General features: G+C 37.2%; 1 protein-coding gene across 1 annotated transcript in view; it reads right to left on the bottom strand.

The window, feature by feature from the left end:
- Positions 1–3,807: 3,807 nt before the first annotated feature.
- The window catches only part of LOC143569652 (putative zinc transporter 10), a 290,838-nt gene continuing 270,122 nt past the window's right edge, over positions 3,808–24,523 (bottom strand). Inside the window, exons 2-4 of the mRNA XM_077055514.1 lie at positions 8,997–9,604; positions 4,436–4,585; positions 3,808–4,233 (exon numbers count right to left, since the gene is read on the bottom strand). Of these exons, the coding sequence (XP_076911629.1) occupies positions 3,928–4,233; positions 4,436–4,585; positions 8,997–9,590 (1,050 nt within the window). The 5' untranslated portion in view covers positions 9,591–9,604 and the 3' untranslated portion in view covers positions 3,808–3,927. The remainder of the gene's footprint in view (positions 4,234–4,435; positions 4,586–8,996; positions 9,605–24,523) is intronic.

The following is a 24,523-nucleotide window of genomic DNA, read 5'->3' as shown; positions in this document are numbered from 1 at the left end:
ATGTCCCTTGCAAATTTTGACCTTCCTGCGTTTGTAGCAGTAGGTCTAAAGGCCTTGGAGAAGTCGCGAGAGCTTTTTTCCGTGACTGGTTGGAATGCTTCCCCAAAGTTCCTTTTTGGCTGGGGATCCGTTTCCTTACGCTTCCCTTTCGCCCTATGGCGAGGGTTCGCGTCGGTGTCGGAGTCTTCCCCCTCGCCGTCTGAGTACTCGTGCTCACTACTCATGTTGAGGTGCTGGCGAGTACTACCGAATTCCTCAGCTTGTTGGACTGAACGCAAGCGTTCGTCCAACTCAGCCTGAAATTCTCTTTGACGTGCCTCGGCCCATGCCTTCACTTGATCAAGTGTTTGGCGAGGGGCTCGAGGTCGTTTTTTCCAGCTGGGCATCAGTGAATCCCAGTGGAATATTTACTCCACTTGCCCCTACATGAGTGACTGGGGTAGTGTTCGTAAAATGTATTTCACTTGCCCCAGCTTGGGTGGCTGGGGTAGTGTTTGTAAACATTGTGTTGCCGGTGTTAACCCCAGTGGCTGGGGTTGTGGTTACCGGAATTTCTCTAGTCATCTTGGAAGTTTTGAAAAACTGGAGAAAGATGTAGTTCTAGCTTTATGCACGGATGGCGCCAATGAAGAAACACTAAGTGACCCCGGGCAGATTATGGATAATCTGGGGGCTAGATAATGTTTCCCACGAAGGTTAGGTCCAGCAGAGTAAGTTGTACTTTAGGGAACCTGCAAAACAGACACCGTAAGCTCGTCACTGAGAAGGGGGGGGTTCCTCCTTGTGACCACCCTCCGGCGTGAGAATCAGTCTATATTGCTCTTTGAATATAAAAGTATATGAATACTATTAGAGCAATTATCAAGTAAGTTATACGAGATAGTAGATGATCTTACCATTCCAAGATATTGGAGTATTTATAGCCGAAGGTAGGTTTTCTAGAAGGTACAGCCGGCTGAATAGTATTCCTGTTCAACCAACAGTGGATTACGCACAGGCCATACTGGTTGGTGGGTAGGTTACAGCCAACAGTAATAAAGTCGGCTGCACTATTCCACCAACTGTAGACCATGCACGTCCCACTGACTGTGGATTGTACGCAGGCCATGCTGGTTGGTGAATAGGTTACGGCCAACAGTAATACTATTCCACCAACTGTAGGCTGCGCCTGCTCCACAGTGAGGGTTGGTGAGTAGGCAGCGGCTAATAGTGACAAACAGTACTAGAGGGTGCTCCTCCTCGCACTGTTGTCGGTGAGCTGTCACCCTGTGATTGGCTCATGGGCTGTTCTGGTCAGATCGTCTGTCCTATCCATACCTTGGTAGGTATGGTACAAAAGATCTTTCAGAATCAGACTGGCTCATTTGGGCGGGATTGTTCCCGCCTTGCTCATGCCTTCATGTGACTGCTGAAGTAGCTAGTCTTGTACGTGTAGCCCTGCTGTCTGCGGGTAGCCTTCCCTGATGGCTTGTATCCGCAACTGCGGGAACAGGCGGGGTACTTCACCATTGGGAGGCTTTCCCTGCGTGTACAGCTTGCGTACTGCGCGTAAGATTCTATGAGCATGGTGGGTCCTGCGGGAGCAGATGGCCTTTGCGCAGACAACCCTGTTGAAGGTGAGTCTTGCGGGACCAACTGGTCTCTGCTGGGACCTACCTCTTCAACAACGTCCAACAACGTACTACTTCACGCGTATGGCTCATGTGTCTTTTAAATCATCTTTGTGATGGTATCGTTCCTATTGTGAGCTTGCAAGTATACAAACACCAAAGTGTGGATGGATCCTTCCAAGAACATTAACTATCAATCCTCTATTGTACTTTATATATCTTTAACTCCTTTTTAATCTTATAAGGCCTTTTAACATGTACGTGACTTACAGACTTAAAGTCTACTGCATTTGACTTGGATGTTCATCATGGTACTAGCTATGATGGAAAATCAAAATATACTGCATAGAAAAATAATAACGGTATCTTATTAGACATAAACATGTAACCTTGCCCAACAAACAAATAACAACCCTTGTAACCACATGATCATGGTTAACTTGCATTCGTATAAATATTCCTATAACTATGCATGAACTTTCAGCTTCTTCGACACATAAGCTATAAATAGCACTTGTTGCGTAAGTATTTGGATTGCATCACTTTGTAATGCCTCCAACCTGTTGTGCCATAACGGTTGGGCTTACACATGCAACATAGTTACTGAACTCAGTATCAAACTTTAAATAACAAAAGTAATAATTACAATAATTGTTTAAGGATGGATCCGAGATCCTTAATTTTGAACATAGATCATCAATAAATAATAATATAGATAGATGCTTGTTCCAGGTTGGTAACTCCAGTGCTGCCAATCTTGAACATTCCTCAAAAGGATCTATACTTTACATAATGTTCATACTCAAAGTTAGTGTTGCGGAGTGTAGGCTAGCTTTACTTGCTATAAAATAAAAAGATGTTAACTCTCGAAAGGATATATCGTTTGGATGTTTCTATGATATTAAATGGAAGATCTTCATAACATTTTTTATTATCATGTCTAACAAAAATTTATTCTCTAAGAACAAGAAATGCTTCATTGTGAAATCAATATAAAATCAATTGATGATGTAAGACCATAACCACTACAAGATTGGGGTGAAACATCACAGTTTTCCAGAATTACTTATCTTAACGTGCAGAAATTAACAAGGGTTGGGTATAATTACTGCAGTTACATCAGTTTTATTCGGGGGCAAATCAGTGACTTACCAAAGTTTTATCATCATCATCATCATCATCATCGTACTCAGTATATCCCACCAATAGCTTAGGGTCTGAGGAGGGTAAGATGTAGACAACCTTACCTCTACCCCATGGGGATAGAGAGGCTGCTTCCGGTGAGACCCCCGGCTCTATAGTAGTTTTGCATCAAGCCTTGGACATAAGGCACATAGCACTCAATCATCGGGACGCTGGCTGATTGGTGCATGTACCCTTGTCTTTCGGCTATCAACGCCACCACATGATGCCTGATTAACATTCCATCACTTTTAACGTTATTTTCACGAGATTAGTAAAATAACGTCAAAATTAGTGCAATTTTACTTTTGCCCACCCGAGGATTCACACATATATACATTATATGCGCGCACCCAAAGTTTTATGATTATATTAATTTACAAGACACCAACCCACCCTAATTGCTTCTTAGACCATTCTCATCTTATTCTTTAAAATTATATTGAGAAGTTTGTAAATTATAGGGGTTTTGAATGGTTGTGAGTATAAATTATAAGATGAAGAAGAAAATATATTGATTTTTTGTCAGTTTAGAAAAACAAAGTTTTGCACTTGCTTAATTTTTAATATTTGTTGAATTAATTGAGTTATTAAACAGAGAAAATGCTTTTAGGTTATCTACTACCGTTGAATTAAGTTGCCACCGCAGGTCAAATATGCTACTGATATAAGTAACATAAAGTTGATAGTGACCTTCAATAAGAAACTTGTCTAGCTAGTAGTGTTGCCTTTTGAACACCACAAACGTTATTCATTTAATATTAGCAATTGAAAAGGTTCTAAAAGACGATCTAAAATAATCTCTATACATGTTTTCAGACGGTAACAACATTGATATGATATAAATTTACAAGCACCAAGATTAATAAATTAATCTTACTCATATATATATATATATATATATATTAATTAAAAATTATATTAAAGAGCGGGTGTTGGTAAAAGAAAATCTCGAGAACAGCAATTTTTATCAACTTGATCAAATCTAATTACAACGTAAATCCAAACACGCTTTTAGTTTACCAAGCACAATTTATTATTTTTAAAGATTCAGAATGCTTGAAACTTTACAATCATTTAAAATGACACAACTGCATGTACGATCTTGAACTGATGGCATGATGAAAGATGAAGCCTAAGCCCATTTTGCCATCAAAGACATCCCACCGGCGCCAAGCAGGACGGCTGCGTAGGATTTAATTTGCAGCTTAATGCTTCCTTGAAGCTTTGGCCCCATGAAATCAGCCGCAAGAAGATCAACCAACGCCATGTAGATAAGAAGTCCAGCTGATGAAGCGTTGAGTAATCCAACTGTGATTAGTGAACTCGGGCTGTTCTCTTTGTACGTCTTTGACAACGCGATCCCAAGAGCAATCCCGAACGGAGTTGTAATCGAGAAGAAGAAGACCATTGCTGCTTTCTTCAGAGTCTTATATTCAGCCTGTTATTGTTTATACAATTATTAATATATCTATAAGGTCAAAATCATTACATAACATTATACTTATTTGTTCTTTTTTTTTCATGCAACAATTAATTTAATGTTCTGTAATGAAATAATAATTCACATATATATTTTTCAAATTTTGTATTTCTTTATGTATACATGTGTAAGTTATCTTCAAATACTATTTTCACAATACCTGAAGAATGCAACCACCAAGACCCATGCCTTCAAACATTTGATGGAAACAAAGAGCTGCAACCAATGGCTTGATTGTGCATACATCATTAGACGCCCCAACTCCAAGTCCGATCACTATCGAGTGAACTACTATTCCAAGTTCAAGCACCTCAGTCAAGTCAAGTCAATCATACCCAGTAAAATCCCACCGACAGCAAAGCTATAAGTAGGGTCTGGGGAGGGTGGGATGTAGGCACACCGTACCTCTATCCAAAGGAATAAAGAGGTGGCTTCCAGAGAGACCCTCGGCTCTAAGTACATGTGTATGAAGCAAAATAAAGGAAATCAAAGTTTAACAGCTATATAAACACTACTACTAATTATAATAATATTAATAATAATATTAATAATAAGATCACAGTTTAACAGCTATATAAAAGCTAATAATAATTATAATAATAATAATAATATATGTAAGGGAAATACCATTATGGTATGTGACCTAAATAAGTTAAGTCTAAGCCCTAAGGTATTCAATTCTCTCTAAAAATCCTTAACTTTAATTCTACTTCTCCACGAATTCCTATCCTCAACCATGTCCTCGGAGAGGTTTAGGTCTATCAAATCATGCCTAATCCTCTCATCCCAAGTCAATTTCGGTCGTCCTCTACCCCTCCTCCCCTCTATAGTAATGTTGTCTACGGATCTAACAGGATTCGTCGTCAGTTTTCTCTTTACATGTCCAAACCATCTCAATCTCCACTCTCTTATCTTGTCTGCTATGTTCGCCACCCCTAATCTCTCGCGAAACACAACGTTTCTTATTCGGTCTAGCCTTGTGTGCCCACACATCCAACGTAGCATTCTCATTTCTGCTACCTCCATCTTCCGCACTTGTGCCTTCTTGATGGCCCAACAATCTGTTCTATATAGCATTGCAGGTCTAACTGCCACCCTATAGAATTTTCCCTTTAGTTTAGTCGGGAAACTCTTGTCGCACAATATACCTGTGGCTGCTTTCCATCTACACCATCCTACCTGAACTCGGTGGGTCACATCACTGTCTAATTCCCCATCGCTCTGTACAAAAGATCCTATATACTTGAACTTCGTTACCTGCGGGACCACCTGCCCTTCAATTGTGATCTGTGCGTCTTCATTGTCGTTTATCCCACCAAAATCACAGTGGAGGTACTCCGTCTTAGATCGGCTAATCTTTAAACCTTTTGTCTCTAAGGTTGTTCGCCACTCCTCAAGCCTCATGTTTAGATCTTGTTTTTTCTCAGCAAGTAACACAATATCGTCTGCGAACATCATGCACCACAGGAGAGTCCCCTGAATCGACTTTGACAGCTCATCCAAGACTACTGCAAAGAGAAACGGGCTCAACGCTGACCCCTGGTGAAGACCTACCTCTACAGGAAAGAAATCAGTATCCCCCACTGGCGCACGGATACTTGTTTCACTCCTGGTATACATATCCATAATTATCTCTATGTATTTCCTGGGCACTCTTCTACCCTCCAAGCACTCCCAGAGCACCTGTCGTGGCACACTGTCGTAGGCCTTTTCTAGGTCAATAAACACCATATGTAGATCACGCTTCTTCTCCCTATACTTTTCCATTAATCTTCTTATAAGGTGTATTGCCTCTGTGGTGGAACGCCCCGGCATGAAGCCAAATTGGTTGACCGTAACCTGAGTTTCTCGTCTAAGTCTAACCTCAATCACTCTTTCCCATAGCTTCATAGTATGACTTAGTAGTTTGATTCCTCGGTAGTTACCACAACATTGGGCGTCTCCTTTGTTCTTATAGATAGGAACTACAACGCTGCTCCTCCACTGGTCTGGCATCTTACCTGATTTGAGAATACTATTGAACAGAGTAGTTAACCACATGACTCCTTCCTCCCCCAGACACTTCCACACCTCGATGGGTATGTTGTCTGGGCCAACCGCCTTAGACCTTCCCATCCTCCTCAGTGCATCCTTCACCTCTTCTCGTGTGATCCGTCGGAAGTAGCAGTTATTCGATTGTTGTCGTTGAAAGTTTGTGTTGTCATGTTCTTCTTGGTAAGCTCTCCCATTGTTAAAAAGATTGTGGAAGTAGGTTTGCCATCTTAGCTTGATGTCCTGCTCCTTGACCAGTACATGCCCATCTGTATCCTTTATGAACTTCAACGGTCCTAGATCTTGCCTTCTACGCTCCCTGGCTTTGGCAATCTTAAACATAGCTTGTTCCCCCTCTTTTGTTTGTAGACTTTCATACATCCGTTTAAAGACCGCCTTCTTTGCTTCCGCCACTGCCTTCTTCGCCTCTATCTTGGCCGTTTTGTAGTTGTCCCTCAATTCCACTCGCTCCTCCTCATTCGTGCACCTCATTAGCTCCCTAAAACATCCTTGTTTGTCCCTTAACTTGTCTTGCACTGCGTCATTCCACCACCAAGACTCCTTATGCCCACTTGTCTTTCCTGTTGTGACCCCGAGAGTCTCCTTTGCTACTTGGATGATCTTTGTCTCCATAGCTTCCCATATATGAGTTGAGTCCCCATTTAGTCGAGCCCGCGTATGCAGTATGAGTTTATCCTTAAACAGTAGGAGATTTTCGTCCTTCAAATTTCCCCATCGAATTCTCGGTGTACCTTTCTTCTCTCGAACAGTCAGCTTATTTCTGAAGGCTATATCTGTCACTAGTAGTCGATGTTGAGTCACAACTGCCTCCCCAGGTATGACTTTGCAGTCCTTCCACCAACGTCGGTCTCCTTGCCTCATCAAAATGTAATCAATTTGCGTGTCGCGTCCGCCACTGCTAAAAGTGATTAAATGAGAATCTTGTTTCCTAAAATAAGAATTTATAATACCTAGGTCATGTGCCACCGCAAACTCTAGAAGATCTGTTCCGGTCTCATTCCTATCACCAAAACCGAAACCCCCATGTACGGCTTGAAAACCATCGTTAGCCTTACCAATGTGTCCATTAAAATCACCTCCTATGCAAATCCTCTCCCCCCTAGGTATGCCCCCTACCACTGCGTCTAGGCAATCCCAAAATTCTCTCTTTTCCTGATCCCCTAGGCCTACATGAGGCGCGTAGGCGGAGACTACTGCCACTACTTCCTCTCCTAGTACTAATTTCAACACCATAATCCTGTCATTATGTCTTATCACCTCCACCACACTAGTGTGTATTTCCTTAGCCACTAGAAACCCCACTCCATTCCTAGCTCCATCAGACACCGAGTACCACAACTTATACCCATTACACTCAGCCCCTCTATGTCCTTTCCACTTAGTCTCCTGGAGGCATGCTATCTGAACCCTACGTCTTTTAAGCACATTTACCAATTCTAGCAACTTACCATTTAATGTTCCAACATTCCAAGAAGCCAAACGCAATATACGCTCCCTATCTTTACTCTTTCCTACACCCCTCTTTTCAGGACATGGTCCCAAGTAATAGTCATGGTTCCTACGCTCTATGGTTGCAACTAGTCACACAAACACAGGCAATAGAACACCAAATCAATAATAATAATAATAATAATAATAATAATAATAATAATAATAGTAACAAAAACTAATAATAATAATAATAATAATAATAATAATAGTGTGTAGCAATAACAATAATAGTCAAGAGATCTTAAAATGAAAATAAACTCCAAAGATCCGGATCACGTAGTAATAATAATATAAAAATAACAATAGTAATACTTTTAATAATAATATCCTTATTAAATAATATCCTTATTATTTAATTACAGTAATGAACGACCTCACCAAATAATTGCAGAAGATAAAAAATAGTAAGGAACGATTTCACCAAGTAATTGCAGTAATGATAGGATAGTTGTAACCTTCACTTAGGGTTACAAACTATCAGAAAATCCCGCAGCCAAGAACGATTCCTTCTTCAACTGTTGTGACCTTCAACAACAACAAGATCGACGAGAAGCAAATCGATCAGTATTGAACCAAGAACACCGTTAGGGTTTCAGATTTGAAAACCCCAAAACACAACAGCAGAACACCGTTAGGGTTTCAGTATTGAAACCGATGTGGACTTAAAGCAGAACACCGTTAGGGTTTCCAGAAGTTTCCCTCACTTAGATTGAACACGTTAAACTGAGGGATTGACGGTTGACTGTGGTGGTGACAAATACAAGGTTGCCGGAGACTGGTGGCGGTACGGCGGTGACACGGTGGACAACCGGCGTATGGTTTCATGAGTTTTGCAAACTGAAACCAAGTCTAACCTGCAGAAGTCGCGGGTGTTCGGTGGCGGCAGCTAAGGAAACTCGGTAACAGCGGCGTGCGGCGGTGGTGGTCGTCGGAAAATTTATGACGTCGGCTGCGATAGTTTATGCGGTATTTCTATTGCTCGGCTACGATGGTACGCGGTGAAGAGGGTGAGTGGTGGTGTCGGTCTTAGGTTAAGAATATGAAAATAAGGTTGGCCGATTGTTACAGTCGCCCCAAGTTCAAGCACCTATTAAATGATAATCAAATTTTCAAGTTTTAGTTTAATTTGGGGAAACAAAAAAAACATGCAACATGTTAAATGTTTATTTGAAACTAACCATGGCCACGACACGATAACGGAGAAGTTGTTGTCCTATTGCGACCTTTTGGTGGCCATGATTGTGCCCGTGGAAGTGCATGCCACCACCACTAGTCACCGCCATCTCTTTGTCTTGGGCAACCACCTCACCTCCTTCAGCCACTATAGCATTGTTCTTTGATGTATACATGCTTGTAGCCATCGAGTCCACCATGAGTGTGAAAATAGCCGACAACATAGCAACAAAGCCCGTAAATGGAAACTTATGCCATGGGTTATCAGCCAAGCAACTCGATCTCAACATATCGAAAGAATCAGGCAACACATGCATAAATCCAGTAGCCAAAATAATGCCGGAAGCAAAAGCTTTCACGGTAACAAAAAGGCTACGCTCCGGGCTAAGGGCAGGAATGGACCGAGTGATTAGAGGTAGGCATACCCCAATGACGCTAGTGATTAGTATAGCAACTATACCAATGATCTTTAATGGTAAGGCCTTGGATTTGTTATTACATGGGTTGTTGGTTTCATCTTCACATTGTGCCAAGGCTTTGGAACATAGAAATGTCATAAATATGACGAAGATTGTGATCTTTTTAGAATGGGAAGCCATGCTTACTTCAAAATCTCTTGAATTTTGTTCTATGTGATATGTGAAGCTTATTGGAGTTGCTATTTATACATAAGCTTCTGACTCTATTTCTATATATTAAACACGGATAAGCCCCAATGGGAATTATTATAACAGGAATGTTATTTGGTCAGCTCTTAAGTGCATTTTTCATGACACTCTTTGTAGTGTGTGCGTATGTAGTACGACTTTCCTCTATTATCTAAATACAATTAAAATAGAAAAATTGGACAACCCAACCAACAAGAACAAAATTATATAGAACCAATTGGAAAAAAAATCAAAACAGATATAAACCAAACCTTGTTCCATGAATATGAGATGCGTTAGAAATATTCGATCCAAATTGGATGAAAAAAATCACAAGAGAACAGTAGTTGACAAATAAACAATTGGGCGGCGACCAATCGAACATGAACAATAAAAATAACATACGGATCATTCAAAATCAAATTATGTACTACTAGAAAACTGAACTTTCACTGACGGATGCTTCCATTGCAATTCCAACGGTGAAGATCTGTTGGTATAATGACCATGAAGGATTCTAATAGATAACCGGCATCCACTAATTCCTTTGCTAAATTGACATTCCATTTTCGGCCAAAGTTTGCCTATTTACCTTGCTTTAGGGCAAACAATACACTATCATAATTCAATATCGATATAGTGCTATCAGTGATCCTTTGGTAAGTTGCTTTAAATAAAACCACAATATTAAATTGCATAAGTACTTTTTAGTGAATTATAAATTACTAATTTGAGGCCCGTGTATTACACGAGTAGTTTTTAAAATACAATATTTAATAAATAATCAGTATACAAGAAACAATAAATCCGTTAAAAACTATTAATACAGTCGTCGTACAATAGTTTTTAAAACATTTTTAAAGTAAAAGTTAATTATAAATATCAAATGTTGAAAAGAAAAATAAAAGTAAATATTAAATTAACAAATTTTGAAGCATAAATTTTAAGAATTGTAAATATTATTTTACTATTATAAACTTGTTAAAAAATGGTGAGGTTTAATGTAAGAGTGACAAGTGGCAAAACTTATAGCCTTTTATTAGAGAGTATAGATTATTGCCTATAAACAAAAGCTAATTAAATAAACAAACTGTAAATTTAGTTTATATATATGGGGTGACTTATTATATAATAATAACTTATCGTACATTATATATGCGATATTTGTGAGCTTTCATTTCAATTTCACGCGATGGCGTAGTAGTTAATACCTAAATCTAATTTCGTGATTTAGATTACAATCAATAAACCATCAAGGTATGGAAGAACATACACAAGTATGACTGGCCGGTTATTCCAAAGTTACTCTGCTGAGAAATGAAATTGGTATCAAAATCAATTTGGAACAAATCGGTAGCTCTGTATTGAAACAGGGCCTATTTCAATAATGTATTAATCTTATGGTTGAGCATAATTGATTTATTATCCCATCCAGTAACTGAATTACGTTTTTTCTATAATTCTATCGATATATACAAAAACTACGTTAGAACCATGTGATACACGGGCTGTAAAACAATAGATGGATGAAACAAAAATTTATCCCTTAAGTATATTTTTTTCTATTTAAAAAGGTATGCAAAATGTTTTCACTTCTAAACATGTAGTTAAATGCGCCACCAAACATCCACAACGTACAACTTTCGTTGCAAGTTCAAAGAGTGTAGCATCTTCAGTTTTTTCTAGTTCAATGCCAACTACAGATATAGTCATTCAGATGGTTTATGTGGTGTTTGTCTAATGAAAAAGCTATCTCGGAGCTCTTTTGTCTACGCTGCACAAACATCTGCTTCTGCATAGTGTTTATTTTCTCGTGGACACTTGAATAAAAAAAACATTTACATGAGCTCCTCTTAATAAATATATGGCCCAACTACTTTTTACCTCTTTTAACCCCTTTCTAACCTCATAAACCATCGTTCTCCTTCACAAAATATCAACCCTAACCACCACCCCTCGCTCCTCCACCGGCCGTCACCCCTCCACCAGCGTTGCCCCTCCACAATCCCTACTATGTCGATTGAAATCCAACACTCAAGGCATAAACCTAATGTAACATCTCGAAACTTGTGGTACAATTTTTCCAACTTACAAAAGTTGAAGGACTAAAATGAAAATTTTGATTTTCCAGACCCATTGCGCTACGCGATGGACTATGAATAAACCCATCCAATAGGCGACAGACTTCACAACACCACAGAAATAGGTGGTGTCGTGTAACATCCTAGGAAAATTCACATCGGCCGTGGACATGAGAGATCCTTGATTCATAAGTAAATGCCCCGCCTCTTAAAACACCAACGCTTTTTGGCCTTAATGGTAGTGGACGAGAGGAGATCTCCATGGTTAAGCGTGCTCAGCTAGAAGTAGTAGCAAGATGGGTGACCGTAATGGAAGTCTCCACCTAGGCAACCAAAAATAAATATGTGAGCTCTTCGTGGGCAAAGCGAACAATATTGGTGGTGTGCGGGGTGGATTACAAGTGGTATCAGATCCACTCTTGTGTCGTTTGTGATGGTGAGGCAAACCTCATCAGAAACGATGAGTCTCCGGGGTGTCGTGAGATACACCTTAGGAAAATACCACATCCTAGATAGGATGGTGGGGCCAAACCTCATCGAGGATAATGAGTCCAAAGTGGGGGGGGGGGGGGTTAACATCCTAGGAAAATCCCACATCGGCCATGTATAAGAGAGATCATTGGTTCATAAGTAAATGCCCCGCCTCTTAAATCACCAACACACTTTGGGCTTAACAGTAGTGGACGAGAGGAGAGCTCCACAGTTAAGAGTGCTCAGATGGAAGTAGTAGCAGGATGGGTGACCTCCTGGGCAACCAAAAAAAGAGCTCTTTGTGGGCAAAGCGGACAATATTGGTGGTGCGAGAGGGCAGATGTTACATGTTGCGCTGTGCGACGGCCACGCCGAGTGGACCATCGCGATACACGAGGACCATGTTAAGTTATCGAAAACAAGTGTTAAGCCACAAATTGACACGTGGCAGAACGGGACAAGACATGTGTCTCCACGTGGCAGACTGCGAATAAAAGGTGGGGTCGTGTATCGCGGCGACCTAACTAAAGACTCATTGTGTTACGCGATGAAACCAAAAACTCGCCTATAAATGGGAGGCCGGGCTCTTCATTATTGTATCCCATAACACACTCTTGTATACAAACAATACGTCGGGAAGCGTGCATGAGTTTTGATCCTTAAAGTTCCGATAATTTAAGCCCAAAACACGATGTATCTTAGAAGTGATGCTCGTTCAACCCTATGTGTCTAACTCCAAGTACCCGAGTAAGGTAGGGGCTCCGCTTTAGTTATTTTAATGGCTTAGACCCTAGTCGAGGGTATAGCCTAACCTTGAACATATTATAAGTATGCATAGCTTTCACAATCAAAGGTTATAGTCAGAATAGTGTTTCTTCATTATTAAGCAACATAAAACTGTACATACAAGGGGTATAGACAAATTAACATTTCTTGACTAAGAAACATAAACTAAAGACGTATATTTGTTAAGAGGAAACATAAAACATAATTGATAAATAAATATAAAGACTATAGGTCTAAATGTTTTATTAAAACAAATGAGTTTAAGGTTAAAACTATGTAAAATAGACTAAAGGTCTGAAACTAGATCAGCGATCTAGTTATTTACAAAAGTTATTTTTGTACTATGGGTCAGAGGTAACTCATAAGTATAAATTAGTGGAAGTGATGTTCATAACAAAGGTGAACACGTCTAATGTTTTTTTTAGCATAAATACAAATGAGTCATTTATAGAAAATATTGCATGGGATTACAAGTCCCTACAACTTTAGTATCTATTGGAACTCATGCTAGTTATACGTGTATCTAGATCCTTACATATGTGAGAAGAGGGTAGGCATATCCCACCACACTTAGTATCATGTCCTCATCTCATTGAGCCAATCTATAGTGCCGTGAGGGCTGAACTATGTGATATAATTGGTACACCGGTCTAGATTGTTGTTAATTATTTTGAGTATGAACTAAAGGTTTACATAATAGATTTAACTTGGTTATCTCCTTTGCCATGAAGGGTCGGGTCATAGGATACTTGTAGGGAATAACTAAGCTCCTAAACTTTTTAGGGTCAACGTGTTCACCATCATATAGCTGACGTATATCCCCCATTTCAGGAAAACCAAGTTAAGAAGCAGTAGTAGGGAATTAAAGTCAATTATGGAATTAGATGTTCATTATATGAAGATGGCTTAGTTTTGAAAATATTTATAATAAAATGTAAGATTTTTATAAACCTAACACTCGGGTATTTAATATCAAAAAAGTTCGAAGTATAAATAATTATTAAATTTTAAACAAAATCTTCCGCTAAAACAACTCGCAAATATAATATATTTTTAAAACAGATACTTAGTATTGGTCACATGCATCGGCCCATGGAGCAGGGTGTGACATCGTAATGTAACACCCTGACCTTGGGCAGAATTTACAGAGGGACAATTGTTAAAGATTTCTCACAAAATCGTAACACTATTAATGTGACAATATATTTATTTCATTACAACTAATCACATGTATACAATTGTTTTCAAATAACACTAAATCTAAAGTACAAGCATTATTCGTTATATAATAAGCCCAAAAGTTCAACTATGTCTTCTTCGTCCTTGCATCGCATCAACCTGTAGCATGTATGAAAATAATCAACTAAAAATTGTTGGTAAGTTTAACACAAGTTTGATGTGACACAAAGTCAACTACTCATGTGGGCGTATGATCATATTATATGAGGCTACTAAGGCTATGAGACTATTGATGCTATGAGACAAAAAATACGAAACACATGATCATATAACACAATGTGTCATAAACATAAAGTAAGAACACAGTAGCACAAGTACATGATGTGAATTGTAGTTTTAGGAAAATACAGTTATAAATAATAACAAATTTTTATTACGCATACATGCTATCACCAAAAATGAGAAATTAATAAGAGGTGTGAGAAACTCAATTGGATATAGGAAAACGATAATGAAAAGACGATAACGGTTAACGTGAACTAGTTAGTTTCATGAGAAGTATCAACAATTTATCCTAGCTTTAAAGTATACACACAATAAATTTAATCGAAACAACGACCTAGGCACAATAAAATGGGTTTATAACGGATTTGTGATTGATAAAGCGTTTAATATAATTTATATTAATTTTATGAAATTGAATTAAAACTTAATTAATTTAAATATTCTTACAAGTTACTTAAGAACTTTTACTCAATAATATTTACTCAATGAAACGCCAATTTACTTATGCATTTACATAATAATCACAAACCTTAAAGAACCCTAAAATTAACAATCCCCAAATCAAAAGTCTTACGCCCTCAATCACAAACCCTATGTCAATTTTAATTAATTGACATAGAGGTTTTATAGAGCGCAAAAAATTGACTCAAAATTGTAAATCAATTACCTCAAACAAGATCGAATTGAATGAGAAAGATAGATTAGGGTTTGCGGCTTGATCAAGATCTTGAAGTTGATTTTAAATAACTTCTAGGCTATAATTCAATGAGGTTTATAATTCGGAATGCTTTAGAGATGGTGTAGGACAAGTGAATTGCATTATGGACTAGTATATTTAGTTATTAGTGTCAATTAACTCAATTAAAATGATTATTGGAAGCATGTCTTTTCAATTAACATGTGAACATGGTCAAATCCGTGATTTCTGGCTCAAAAGATGGATCCAAAATCAAAAGAGGAAAGGGTGATTGGTTCGATGGGAAGGAAAGAGAAGATGGAAAGAAAATTAAATGTTTTGCAATTTGGTCCCTAAGGTTGGATCAGTTAGTGAAGTAAGACAAAACATAACGTAAAGGTGGGTTTTTCACGTGCTTGATAGTTCTTAAAATTCATTAGAATAATAATTAATCTCGTAACGAGCTAAACGAACAATGAAAAAAATAAATTAATAATAATAATAACTCATCTTTTTCTTGAAATAACGAATAATAAAACGATTTAAACGGGCTGAGTTTTCAGGTTTGGAACTTAACGAATATCACATAGAGCCATTAATCACAGCGACTTATGTAATTTAATCATACCTAAGTTTTGATCAGGGATAAGTTTCAATCTTGTTATAGAGCTATTTTTTTCAGCAAATTAGGTACTCGATTGAAAGTATCAAGGCTATAACCATTCAACGATTAAATTTTTACGGATAATATATAACAATACAGATAAGATAGGAGCGCATTTCTATCCCTAATCTAATTTCACGCAGATGTCCGATCACCATAGTTATTTTAGTCCAGAATCAATTTTGTAACATTCGTAAATTTTCGGACCCGAAAACCCAACCCATTTAAATGTTTGTGTTATTTTATTCTATTCTATTATTCGATCTGTTGTTATTAAATTAAATAATTAAGTTTTTAGCCTTTGATCATTTATATTATTTCACGACACCCGTATTAGTTTCGAATATTTTATATAATATTATAACTATCTCAAATGTGCATAATCACCCTTTATCCATGTTTTGACTTTATTTGACCAACTACTCAAACTCTAGGGAGCAGATTTCATACGTTTAATAATATAATATTTTCTCTTTCTTTCCTGTTCTTCCCTCCCGTCAGCCACATACATACCTCCTTCTTTATTGTTCCTTAAATCTTGGCATTATTAACAAAATTGACAATACCTAATCCATTGCCAACCTTAAACGCGTTAACATTACCTCTTCATAGTTAGAACGCGGTTCAAAGTGTAACATGCAGACGCCACAACTCCGGTCTAAAAACCAACAGGTAGTTTTGAATAGGCTAACATGGTTCATGTAGTGTCAATCAAGGTTCGATTCTTTCGTTCAGTGATTCCATTTTGTTGTGGAGTGTACGGTGTGCTGAACTCGTGAAGAATCCCGCGTTCATCACAGTATTCTAACATTGTATTGTTCTTGAATTCTGTTCCATTGTCACTTCAGATTCTTTTGATCAATAGATTGTACAAATTCTTCAATTCCTTGAATAAAATCATCATAATGTCAAACGTCTCATCCTTTGAATCTAAGAACATTTCCCATGAGAATTTGGAGTAGTCATCAGTAACCACTAGGCAATAGAGTTCGCTAGTGACACTTTTGACATTCACATAACCAAAAAGATCCATATGCAAACGCTCAAAAGGTAAGTTGATAGAGTTAATAATATTTGTTGGATGAGAATTCTTCCTTGCTTGCATTTATTGCAGCTCAGAAAATCTTCATTTTAGTGAAAAATTCTAACATTTACCCCATCCACCGGTTGATATTGAGCAAGATAGTTCATATTCCTCACATGTATATGCCCCATTCGACGATGGCACAAGCAGACTCCTTTTCTAATGCCTTTTAAATGAAACATTGATTAGTACTAGAAGACGTGGAAGCGATTCCCATGTTGAAAACATAATGATCATTCTCTCGACGAGCACGCATTAATATCCACTCTTTAGGTATCACAAATCCAACTTTCATAACCATGCACTCTTTTTTGCTAAAATGAGTTGAGAAACCCTTGTCACATATTTTTGAAATAGTTAACAAATTATTCTCCAACTCAGTGATGTAATTCTCCTTGTCAAACATAACCACGCCATTAGACAATGTGCCCTCACCAACTATTTGTCCACCTTGATTTCTAGCAAAACCCACATACCCTCTTCTTATAGATCTTACATTTTCAAACAAATAAAGGATACCCATCATGTGTCTTGAGTCTCCACTATCCATTATCCAACGCGAGTAATTGAATCTTGTATGCCCCTACACATACAGTAAGGATTCGGTGAAACAAGGAATCCCAAGCCTTCTTGGTTTTGGGTTCTTTGATTTTATCCAAAAATAACGACTCATTATACTTATCAAAATCTGAGTCACTAGTCAAGACACTTATACTTGAAACATCACTTGACTCTATAGAAATTGATTTCTCTTTTTCATTACAAACAGATGAATTAACTTTTGACACACCAGTTTTAGGCTTAATCACCTTGTTTTGTGTAATTGACTATTTCTTGTTGTAAAAAGTTGTACTTTTAGGCTTAGAACACTCACCATTTTTCAAAAACACTTTTTACATGTTTACCTTCTTGGTTAACTCCAACTTGTCTTTTCAAGATTTGTGTAGGAGCAAACCTTGGTGGAGTATTTTCATCACAATAACTGGTTTCTCAACTGATTTTACAACCGCTTTCCGAACCTGTTTCTTAGAAACAATCTTTTGAACATGAACATGATCATGCTTGAAACAGTCAATACATGCATAGAACACATGTCCTAGTTCTATACAGTTAAAGAATCTTTTTCGGTCAAAGAACTTATTTACCGAAGGTATTTGAGCTTGATCATGTTAAGATTTTTCCTTGAAAAACTCTTGATTTGTTTGCTTTCTAAAAAATTGCTTCTTTTTCGGATTCAGTAGCCGTTCCTTTTACAAATACAATCTTTTTTAAAGTCTCTTTGTTTCTGTTAACAGTTTTAAAATGACCATGAATTTGTTTCTTATGATAGAAACTTGTCCTTGCAAACCCTTTTGAATCATGTTTACACTCATCAATATCACTCACTTTGCTTTCCACAAATCTCTCATAAATCTAAGACAATGAATCACATAAGACATCCTCGGCAACCTTAACACAAACCTCAATTTCACACCCAGTTCAATTTTCCTTCTTATCAAAAGTAATATCAACAGACTCAGGCAAACATAGTTCAGAGTCATTAGGTGTAGTTGTAAGCTCCACATTCAACGCCGTTTCAAAACCATCGGGTTTCCTTAGAACAAAAGAATTCCAAATTGGAGGCGGAACAACATGATACCCCAAACCATGCTCGCTTTATCCTCTCACATTTTCCTCCATTAGGTTCAACAACATTAGTTTTAGGGAGAATGTGATCAAACACATATAATGATGCCTTGTAACTCTTGAGTTTCAAGTCAATCCTCTCAGTTTCAATCTTAATTGATTGTAACTCTTTTTTAAGCGAGACATTTTCATCAATATGTCTATTGATAGAAATTTTCTTATCTTCAACAATGTGTTTAAGCATTAAAATTGTTTTCTCATCTTGTAAAATCTTATTCCAAACACTCTTTTCACACTTTTGAAAGCTTATTTTACTCTTTTAAAATCTTTGAATATTGAATCTAACTTGTTTTAAGAGTTTTAAATTCAAAGTTTTTAATTTCACACTCTGCACACGACCCGTCTCATTTTTCACATACAATCACATTAGAATGAGAACTTACCTGATTTGCCATAAATGCTTGTTGAACATGCTTAGTCATTTCAACAGCTTTTTCTTGATCATCACTCTTCTAAACTTCATCTGGAGATTTAGCCACATTATTTTCATCATCCTCCCCAAAATCTATCTTAGCATGAGGCATATCCTCAACACTAAACCATCCTGCAAAATTTTCAAGAATGTTAGGAGGAAAATAGTTTGAAAGAAATTAGATGGAACATCAAGAGTCTTGTCACAAGTGTGTGGCACAAAATCCTCTTCAGCATTAATAGACTCCTCATTGACATAATCATTTTTTATGAATTTAGGAATCTCATCATCAATCTTCTTTTCAACATCAATCACTTTACCCTCGGAAACAATTTCCTCTGTTTTCTTATCATAACTACACTTAATAATTTCAAGATCCATAGCAGTCCTAGTTTCCTCAGCTCCCACAATAACTTGCTCAAATTCCCTCATCATTATTCTTTTCAATCACAGTCTTCACAATATCAACAACATTTGCTTGAAGGTAGTTGATCTAGTTAAAACCTTCATCAACTTGTGAAGCATGACATGCCTTAGTTTGAGAAGTAGAAGCTTCATTTGGTTTCTTTGTGGTAAATGGGTCAACTTGAGTTGATGAATTTACGTGGTAAATGGCATGTTTGTTGTAATCCCTTCTAAATGGATTTTCTCCATTATCAGCAACTTCCTTATTGGTGCATTCGCTTTTGAAATGCCTTTTTTCTTTGCACTTGAAAAATCTCACATTTGACTTATCAAAACCAAAATTTGATGGAGTGCCATCTAGACAGTTTCTCCAAGTAATTTCCTTAAACCGTTGAGCCCTTCTGATCACACTCGACATGCACCATCTAATGTCAAGCATCTCCATCTCCTCTGGATCAATTTGATCATAATCCTCTTTTGCCATGTTGAAATTGCCCATCTAGCCGACAATAAGACATTCATGTGGCTCCAACACAGATCCTAGAAATGCCATATGTTTGTTGACATTATCAGTAGTGAGTCCAATATTATTCCTAATGTTGACAACAATATTACATTGAGGTACATCAGGGTTTTCATTTTGGGAGCTGGATGATTGAGATTGTTGATCGGATAACACAGTGCTTGAATAACTGCTTGAAAGTTGTTGGTTTCCCACAAAAGCATATCCCATGTTATCAGTACAATAAGCAATTCGAATATTGGGATTTTGAAGTGCTAGAGCTTGAGAACTTGTAGTAAAGTCCAATATCTTCTGAAGCAGATGAACTCTTCATTTTTTGTTTCTTTCTCAGTTCCAATTCTTGTGCTTCCAATTTCTCAATAAACCTAGCCAAATTGAGCCGTGCATATGCCACAAGATTAGATTGTTCAATCACTAAGAAAGTCTCCCACTCCTCAGGCAAAGCATCATCCATCTTATCAGTGTACTCATAGTCAGGTTTCTCTATCCCCAATTTCTTTATTTCATTCACCAAATGACAGTATCTTTCAACCAAACGAGCAAACGATTCTCCGTTTACATGGTGAAATATCAAACTCTTTCTTTAGGAGTGCCATTTTACTTTTTCTCATGTCAGGATTCCCTCTATCCTTATTCAACAAGGCTTGTCAAATGGAATAGCACGATTCATTGTGTTGAAGCAATTGAAAATTTTTAGTCTTAATGGATTGTTGAAAAAGGTTCAACATCTTCTTTTCTCTTAGAAAGGTAACTTGATCTCCAACTTCAATTTGGGATAAATGATAACTTGAACCATTTTCATTTTTAGGAATAATATATTCTTTCTCAACAATAGTCCAGGCATCGTAGTTTAATGCTTGAACATAGGTATAAACTTGTCGGCCCATGAAGGATAGTCCTCCATCTTGAGAAGCTTCGGAGGCTTGTTGGAAGTAACCATCTCATTTTCCAAATTGAGATTTTGAAGTAACCTTGTGTAAGGCACCGATCCGGTGCCCTACTTTGGCGTTGTATTTACTTATAAACACAGTTCTAAATATTAAAGTTAATTAAAACTTTCACGGGATAAATAAAATTTCAATCATTCGTTACAAACATTCAAACTTGTCTTTAAAACATAACATAAAACATCTTATTTAACATCATGAAGAATCATTCAACATAAGTCAGCTTCTTTAGATCCTGCCATGTGTCCCCCTCAAGCTACTGCTTCAGTCTATAAACCTGCGTGCATTTTAAAAGTCAGCTACGTTGAGTGAGTTGTAGTTAAAACATGTAACATACAATACATTCACATACTTACTCATACGTATCCGTATATACATATTACTCACATAACATGCTCATCTTTAATTAGTACATACATAAGTATATACTTTATTTCTTTCTTTCATTCTTTCTTTCTTTCATACTTACAAATTTTATCTTGCTTTACATACATACTTTTATGTTTTAAAGAGCCTTTCGCCCTATAACCTCACAAATATTATTAGGGTCTGCCACCCTCCTTCACAGATATTATTAGGGTATGCCACCCTCCTTCACAGATATTATTAGGGTCTGCCACCCTCGTACGATACAACCATACATACTTTTCTTTGTATATACATTTACATACTTTCATACATACTCTTAATCTTTCCTATAACATTCAAATATCACTCATACATCATTTATAAAACAATCACATATCATACACTTACCACTTAAGGTAAGTGTATTAACTAATCACATCGAGTATTCACACATCCCCAAAAACATAACAAGAAAATGGGGCTAGAAACTCATCTGAGCTCGATTCCTTTTCGAGTTAATGGTAACTCCTCTCTTTAACTAGGTGCGGCTAACCGTATAACAATTACATGTATCAATTAACTATCACTACCCATATCGTATTTCTAGTTTAGTATAACCCTCAATGAACGGGGGTCCGGGGGCAGCGCTCCAGGCAGTGGGGTCTAGGGGTAGCAGCCCTTAGCAGGGTCCAAGGTGCAGAGCCCCTGGGTGGGGTCAAGCTGCCAGGTTAGTTTGGAAAAAAAAATTATTTTCATTAACGGTCCTTTACTAAAATTTCATCAAAAACCCAATTTTCATAAAATACTTAAGTTATAATTTATTCATGGTTAAGCATCATTCGCTATCCCATTCATTATGACGAATGGTTCCATTCATTGTAACCAACGGTTTGACCTGAGATGAATGGATGAGTAACGAATGATTTAGGCCATTCGTGATTTCTTGAGACGAATGAAAGGCTCATTTTTTACAGGAGCACACGAATGTATCTATAACAAATGGTTTGATTCGTTGTCTGCTCATGGTGAATGAATGGATAACGAATGAATAAGGTCATTCGTGACTTCTATAGCACAAATGGGAAGCTCATTCTTTACAAGAGCATACGAATGTATCTTATTCGCTATGGCTTCTTAACGAATGACCGGACGTTCGTTTATCATAACGAATGGATATCTGAAATTATCCAATCTTTGACTCTAGTTGTCAAAGTCAAAATCGATATGAACAAAACAGGCAGCAGGCATCAGATTTGCAATTAACCTTCAAAACACAGTGAAACAACACAAATCTCGTATCATTTGAATCGTATACCCAGCTCCTACAAACCCCAATCAACCAAACACTTAAACATCGCGTTTTAAGGGTGCGTTTAATCGATATATACATATGGCTCTTTGGTCGATTAATTAACCTATCCAATGTTAATGAATTTCAACGAGGATCATTCCGCTTGATTAGTCCTTATCATTTGTATAGATCTAGGGGTACTAAACGAGCCCAGCATAAACAGACAAGTTTTTGTTATAAAACGAAACTAAACGAATCAGTTGCACGAACACGATCTAGTCTTGCTGTACGTCTTGCTCGTCACGATGCTCTAACACAAACGAGATCGGATCTTGGCTTGAGATAAAGGAGGGTGTTTGTGTGTGTTTTTGAGAGTGTATGGAGGCTTAGAGATAAGAACGAGAGTTTTAGGGTGGCTTAAGGGGTTTATATACCCCTAAGCCCATGGACCTATGGCCCATCACCATCTCTTATTCCATCTTTTAATGTTCAAGCCGACCCTCTAATAGTTTATTTATCTTAACTGAAAAACGACACATTATTAAATATACGAAATTTCTTTTATTATTATCATCGAAAGAAATATGTTACAACTTGATGATTGAGTTGCAAATGCACTAAAATTCTCCATTTTCACAAACTCTTTCACCCACGAATATATCCTCTGTTCGTATAAGTCTTCTATAACGTATATGTCTAAGAAACGTATATGTCAAACAAGCGTATATCTTCTAACCTATAAATCCGATCAACGTATAAGTATGAGGCAAAGTATAAGTCACTTATGCGTTGAAACACGTATGCGTTGGAATACTTATGCTCTGGATTACTTATTCTCTGGATAAGATATTTGTTCTACTAACATATCCATCAACACATGCGCCAATAACGTTTGCAAAATTGAAGGTGCACAGCATCTTGGTTGAATAAGAAACTTAGTTGGATTGATAGTAACAAGTAGTATGACATCTTGTGACAATTTGGTAGAAATGTGACGGTGAAATCTTCTGTTTTTGTATAATCCGAAGAGAAATAAATGAAACATGTGTTATTCCAAGTAGATAATGAGCCCAAAGCTCTGATACCACTTGTTAGAATGATGTGCCAGTGACGTATAGGATAGATATGACAATACAATACTATCTACTCTTCAACATTATGTGTGAAATTCATAATAAGATGAAATGAACATGTAAGGCCTCGGTCCCGATGCCCAACTTTGTCGTTGGATTACTCATAAAGATAGTTCTAAATATCATAGTGAATTAAAACTTTTTGCAGATATAAAACTTCAATATATATTACATAATTATTTAAATCTTTTCATAACAATAAAACTTTTGTCTTTAAACATTATATAAAAAGTCTGATTAAAACATCACAACAATCTTCTAAAGATGCCAGCCTCTTCAGTCAAATGTCATGTGTCTTCATTCAAGCTAGCTGCCTTAGCCTATTCACCTGCGTACATACTAAATGTCAGCTGCGCTGAGTGAGTTTTAGTTAATCAGGAAACATATAATACGTTCATATACTACATACTTATCATGTTTTACTTTATTTGTACATACACAAGTATATACCTTCTTTCTTACTTTCATACCATCATTCTTTCATGTTTCATTTTACTTTACATACATACTTATACGTTTTTAAGAGCCTTTTGCCGTATAACCTCATAGATATTATAAGCGTTTGGTCCCTATCCTCTTAAATATTGTAAGGGTCTGGTCCCTATCCTCTTAGATATTATAAGGGTCTGATCCTATCCTCTCAGATATAATAAGGGTTTGGTCCCTCCTTTCCATTTCATCATACATTCATACATATATATTTCTTCACACTATCATTCATATAATTACTTACCTACTTTTAACCTTTCCTATATCATTCATACATCATTTATAAATTATTCAAATAACATACACTTATCACTTATGGTAAGTGCATTAACTAATCACGTCGAGTATGCACACAACCTGAAAACATAACAAGGAAATGGGGCTAGAAACTCACCTGTGGCTTGTGCTTCTCATAGTTAACTGGA

The sequence above is a fragment of the Bidens hawaiensis genome, unplaced genomic scaffold (genome assembly GCF_021521415.1).
Source record: "Bidens hawaiensis isolate Kalapana, Puna unplaced genomic scaffold, B.hawaiensis_p1.1 tig00024631_1, whole genome shotgun sequence".
NCBI classification, from domain to species: Eukaryota; Viridiplantae; Streptophyta; class Magnoliopsida; order Asterales; family Asteraceae; genus Bidens; species Bidens hawaiensis.
The sequence above is the reverse complement of the archived record's forward strand: the minus strand, read 5'-3'. Positions and strand labels throughout refer to the sequence as shown.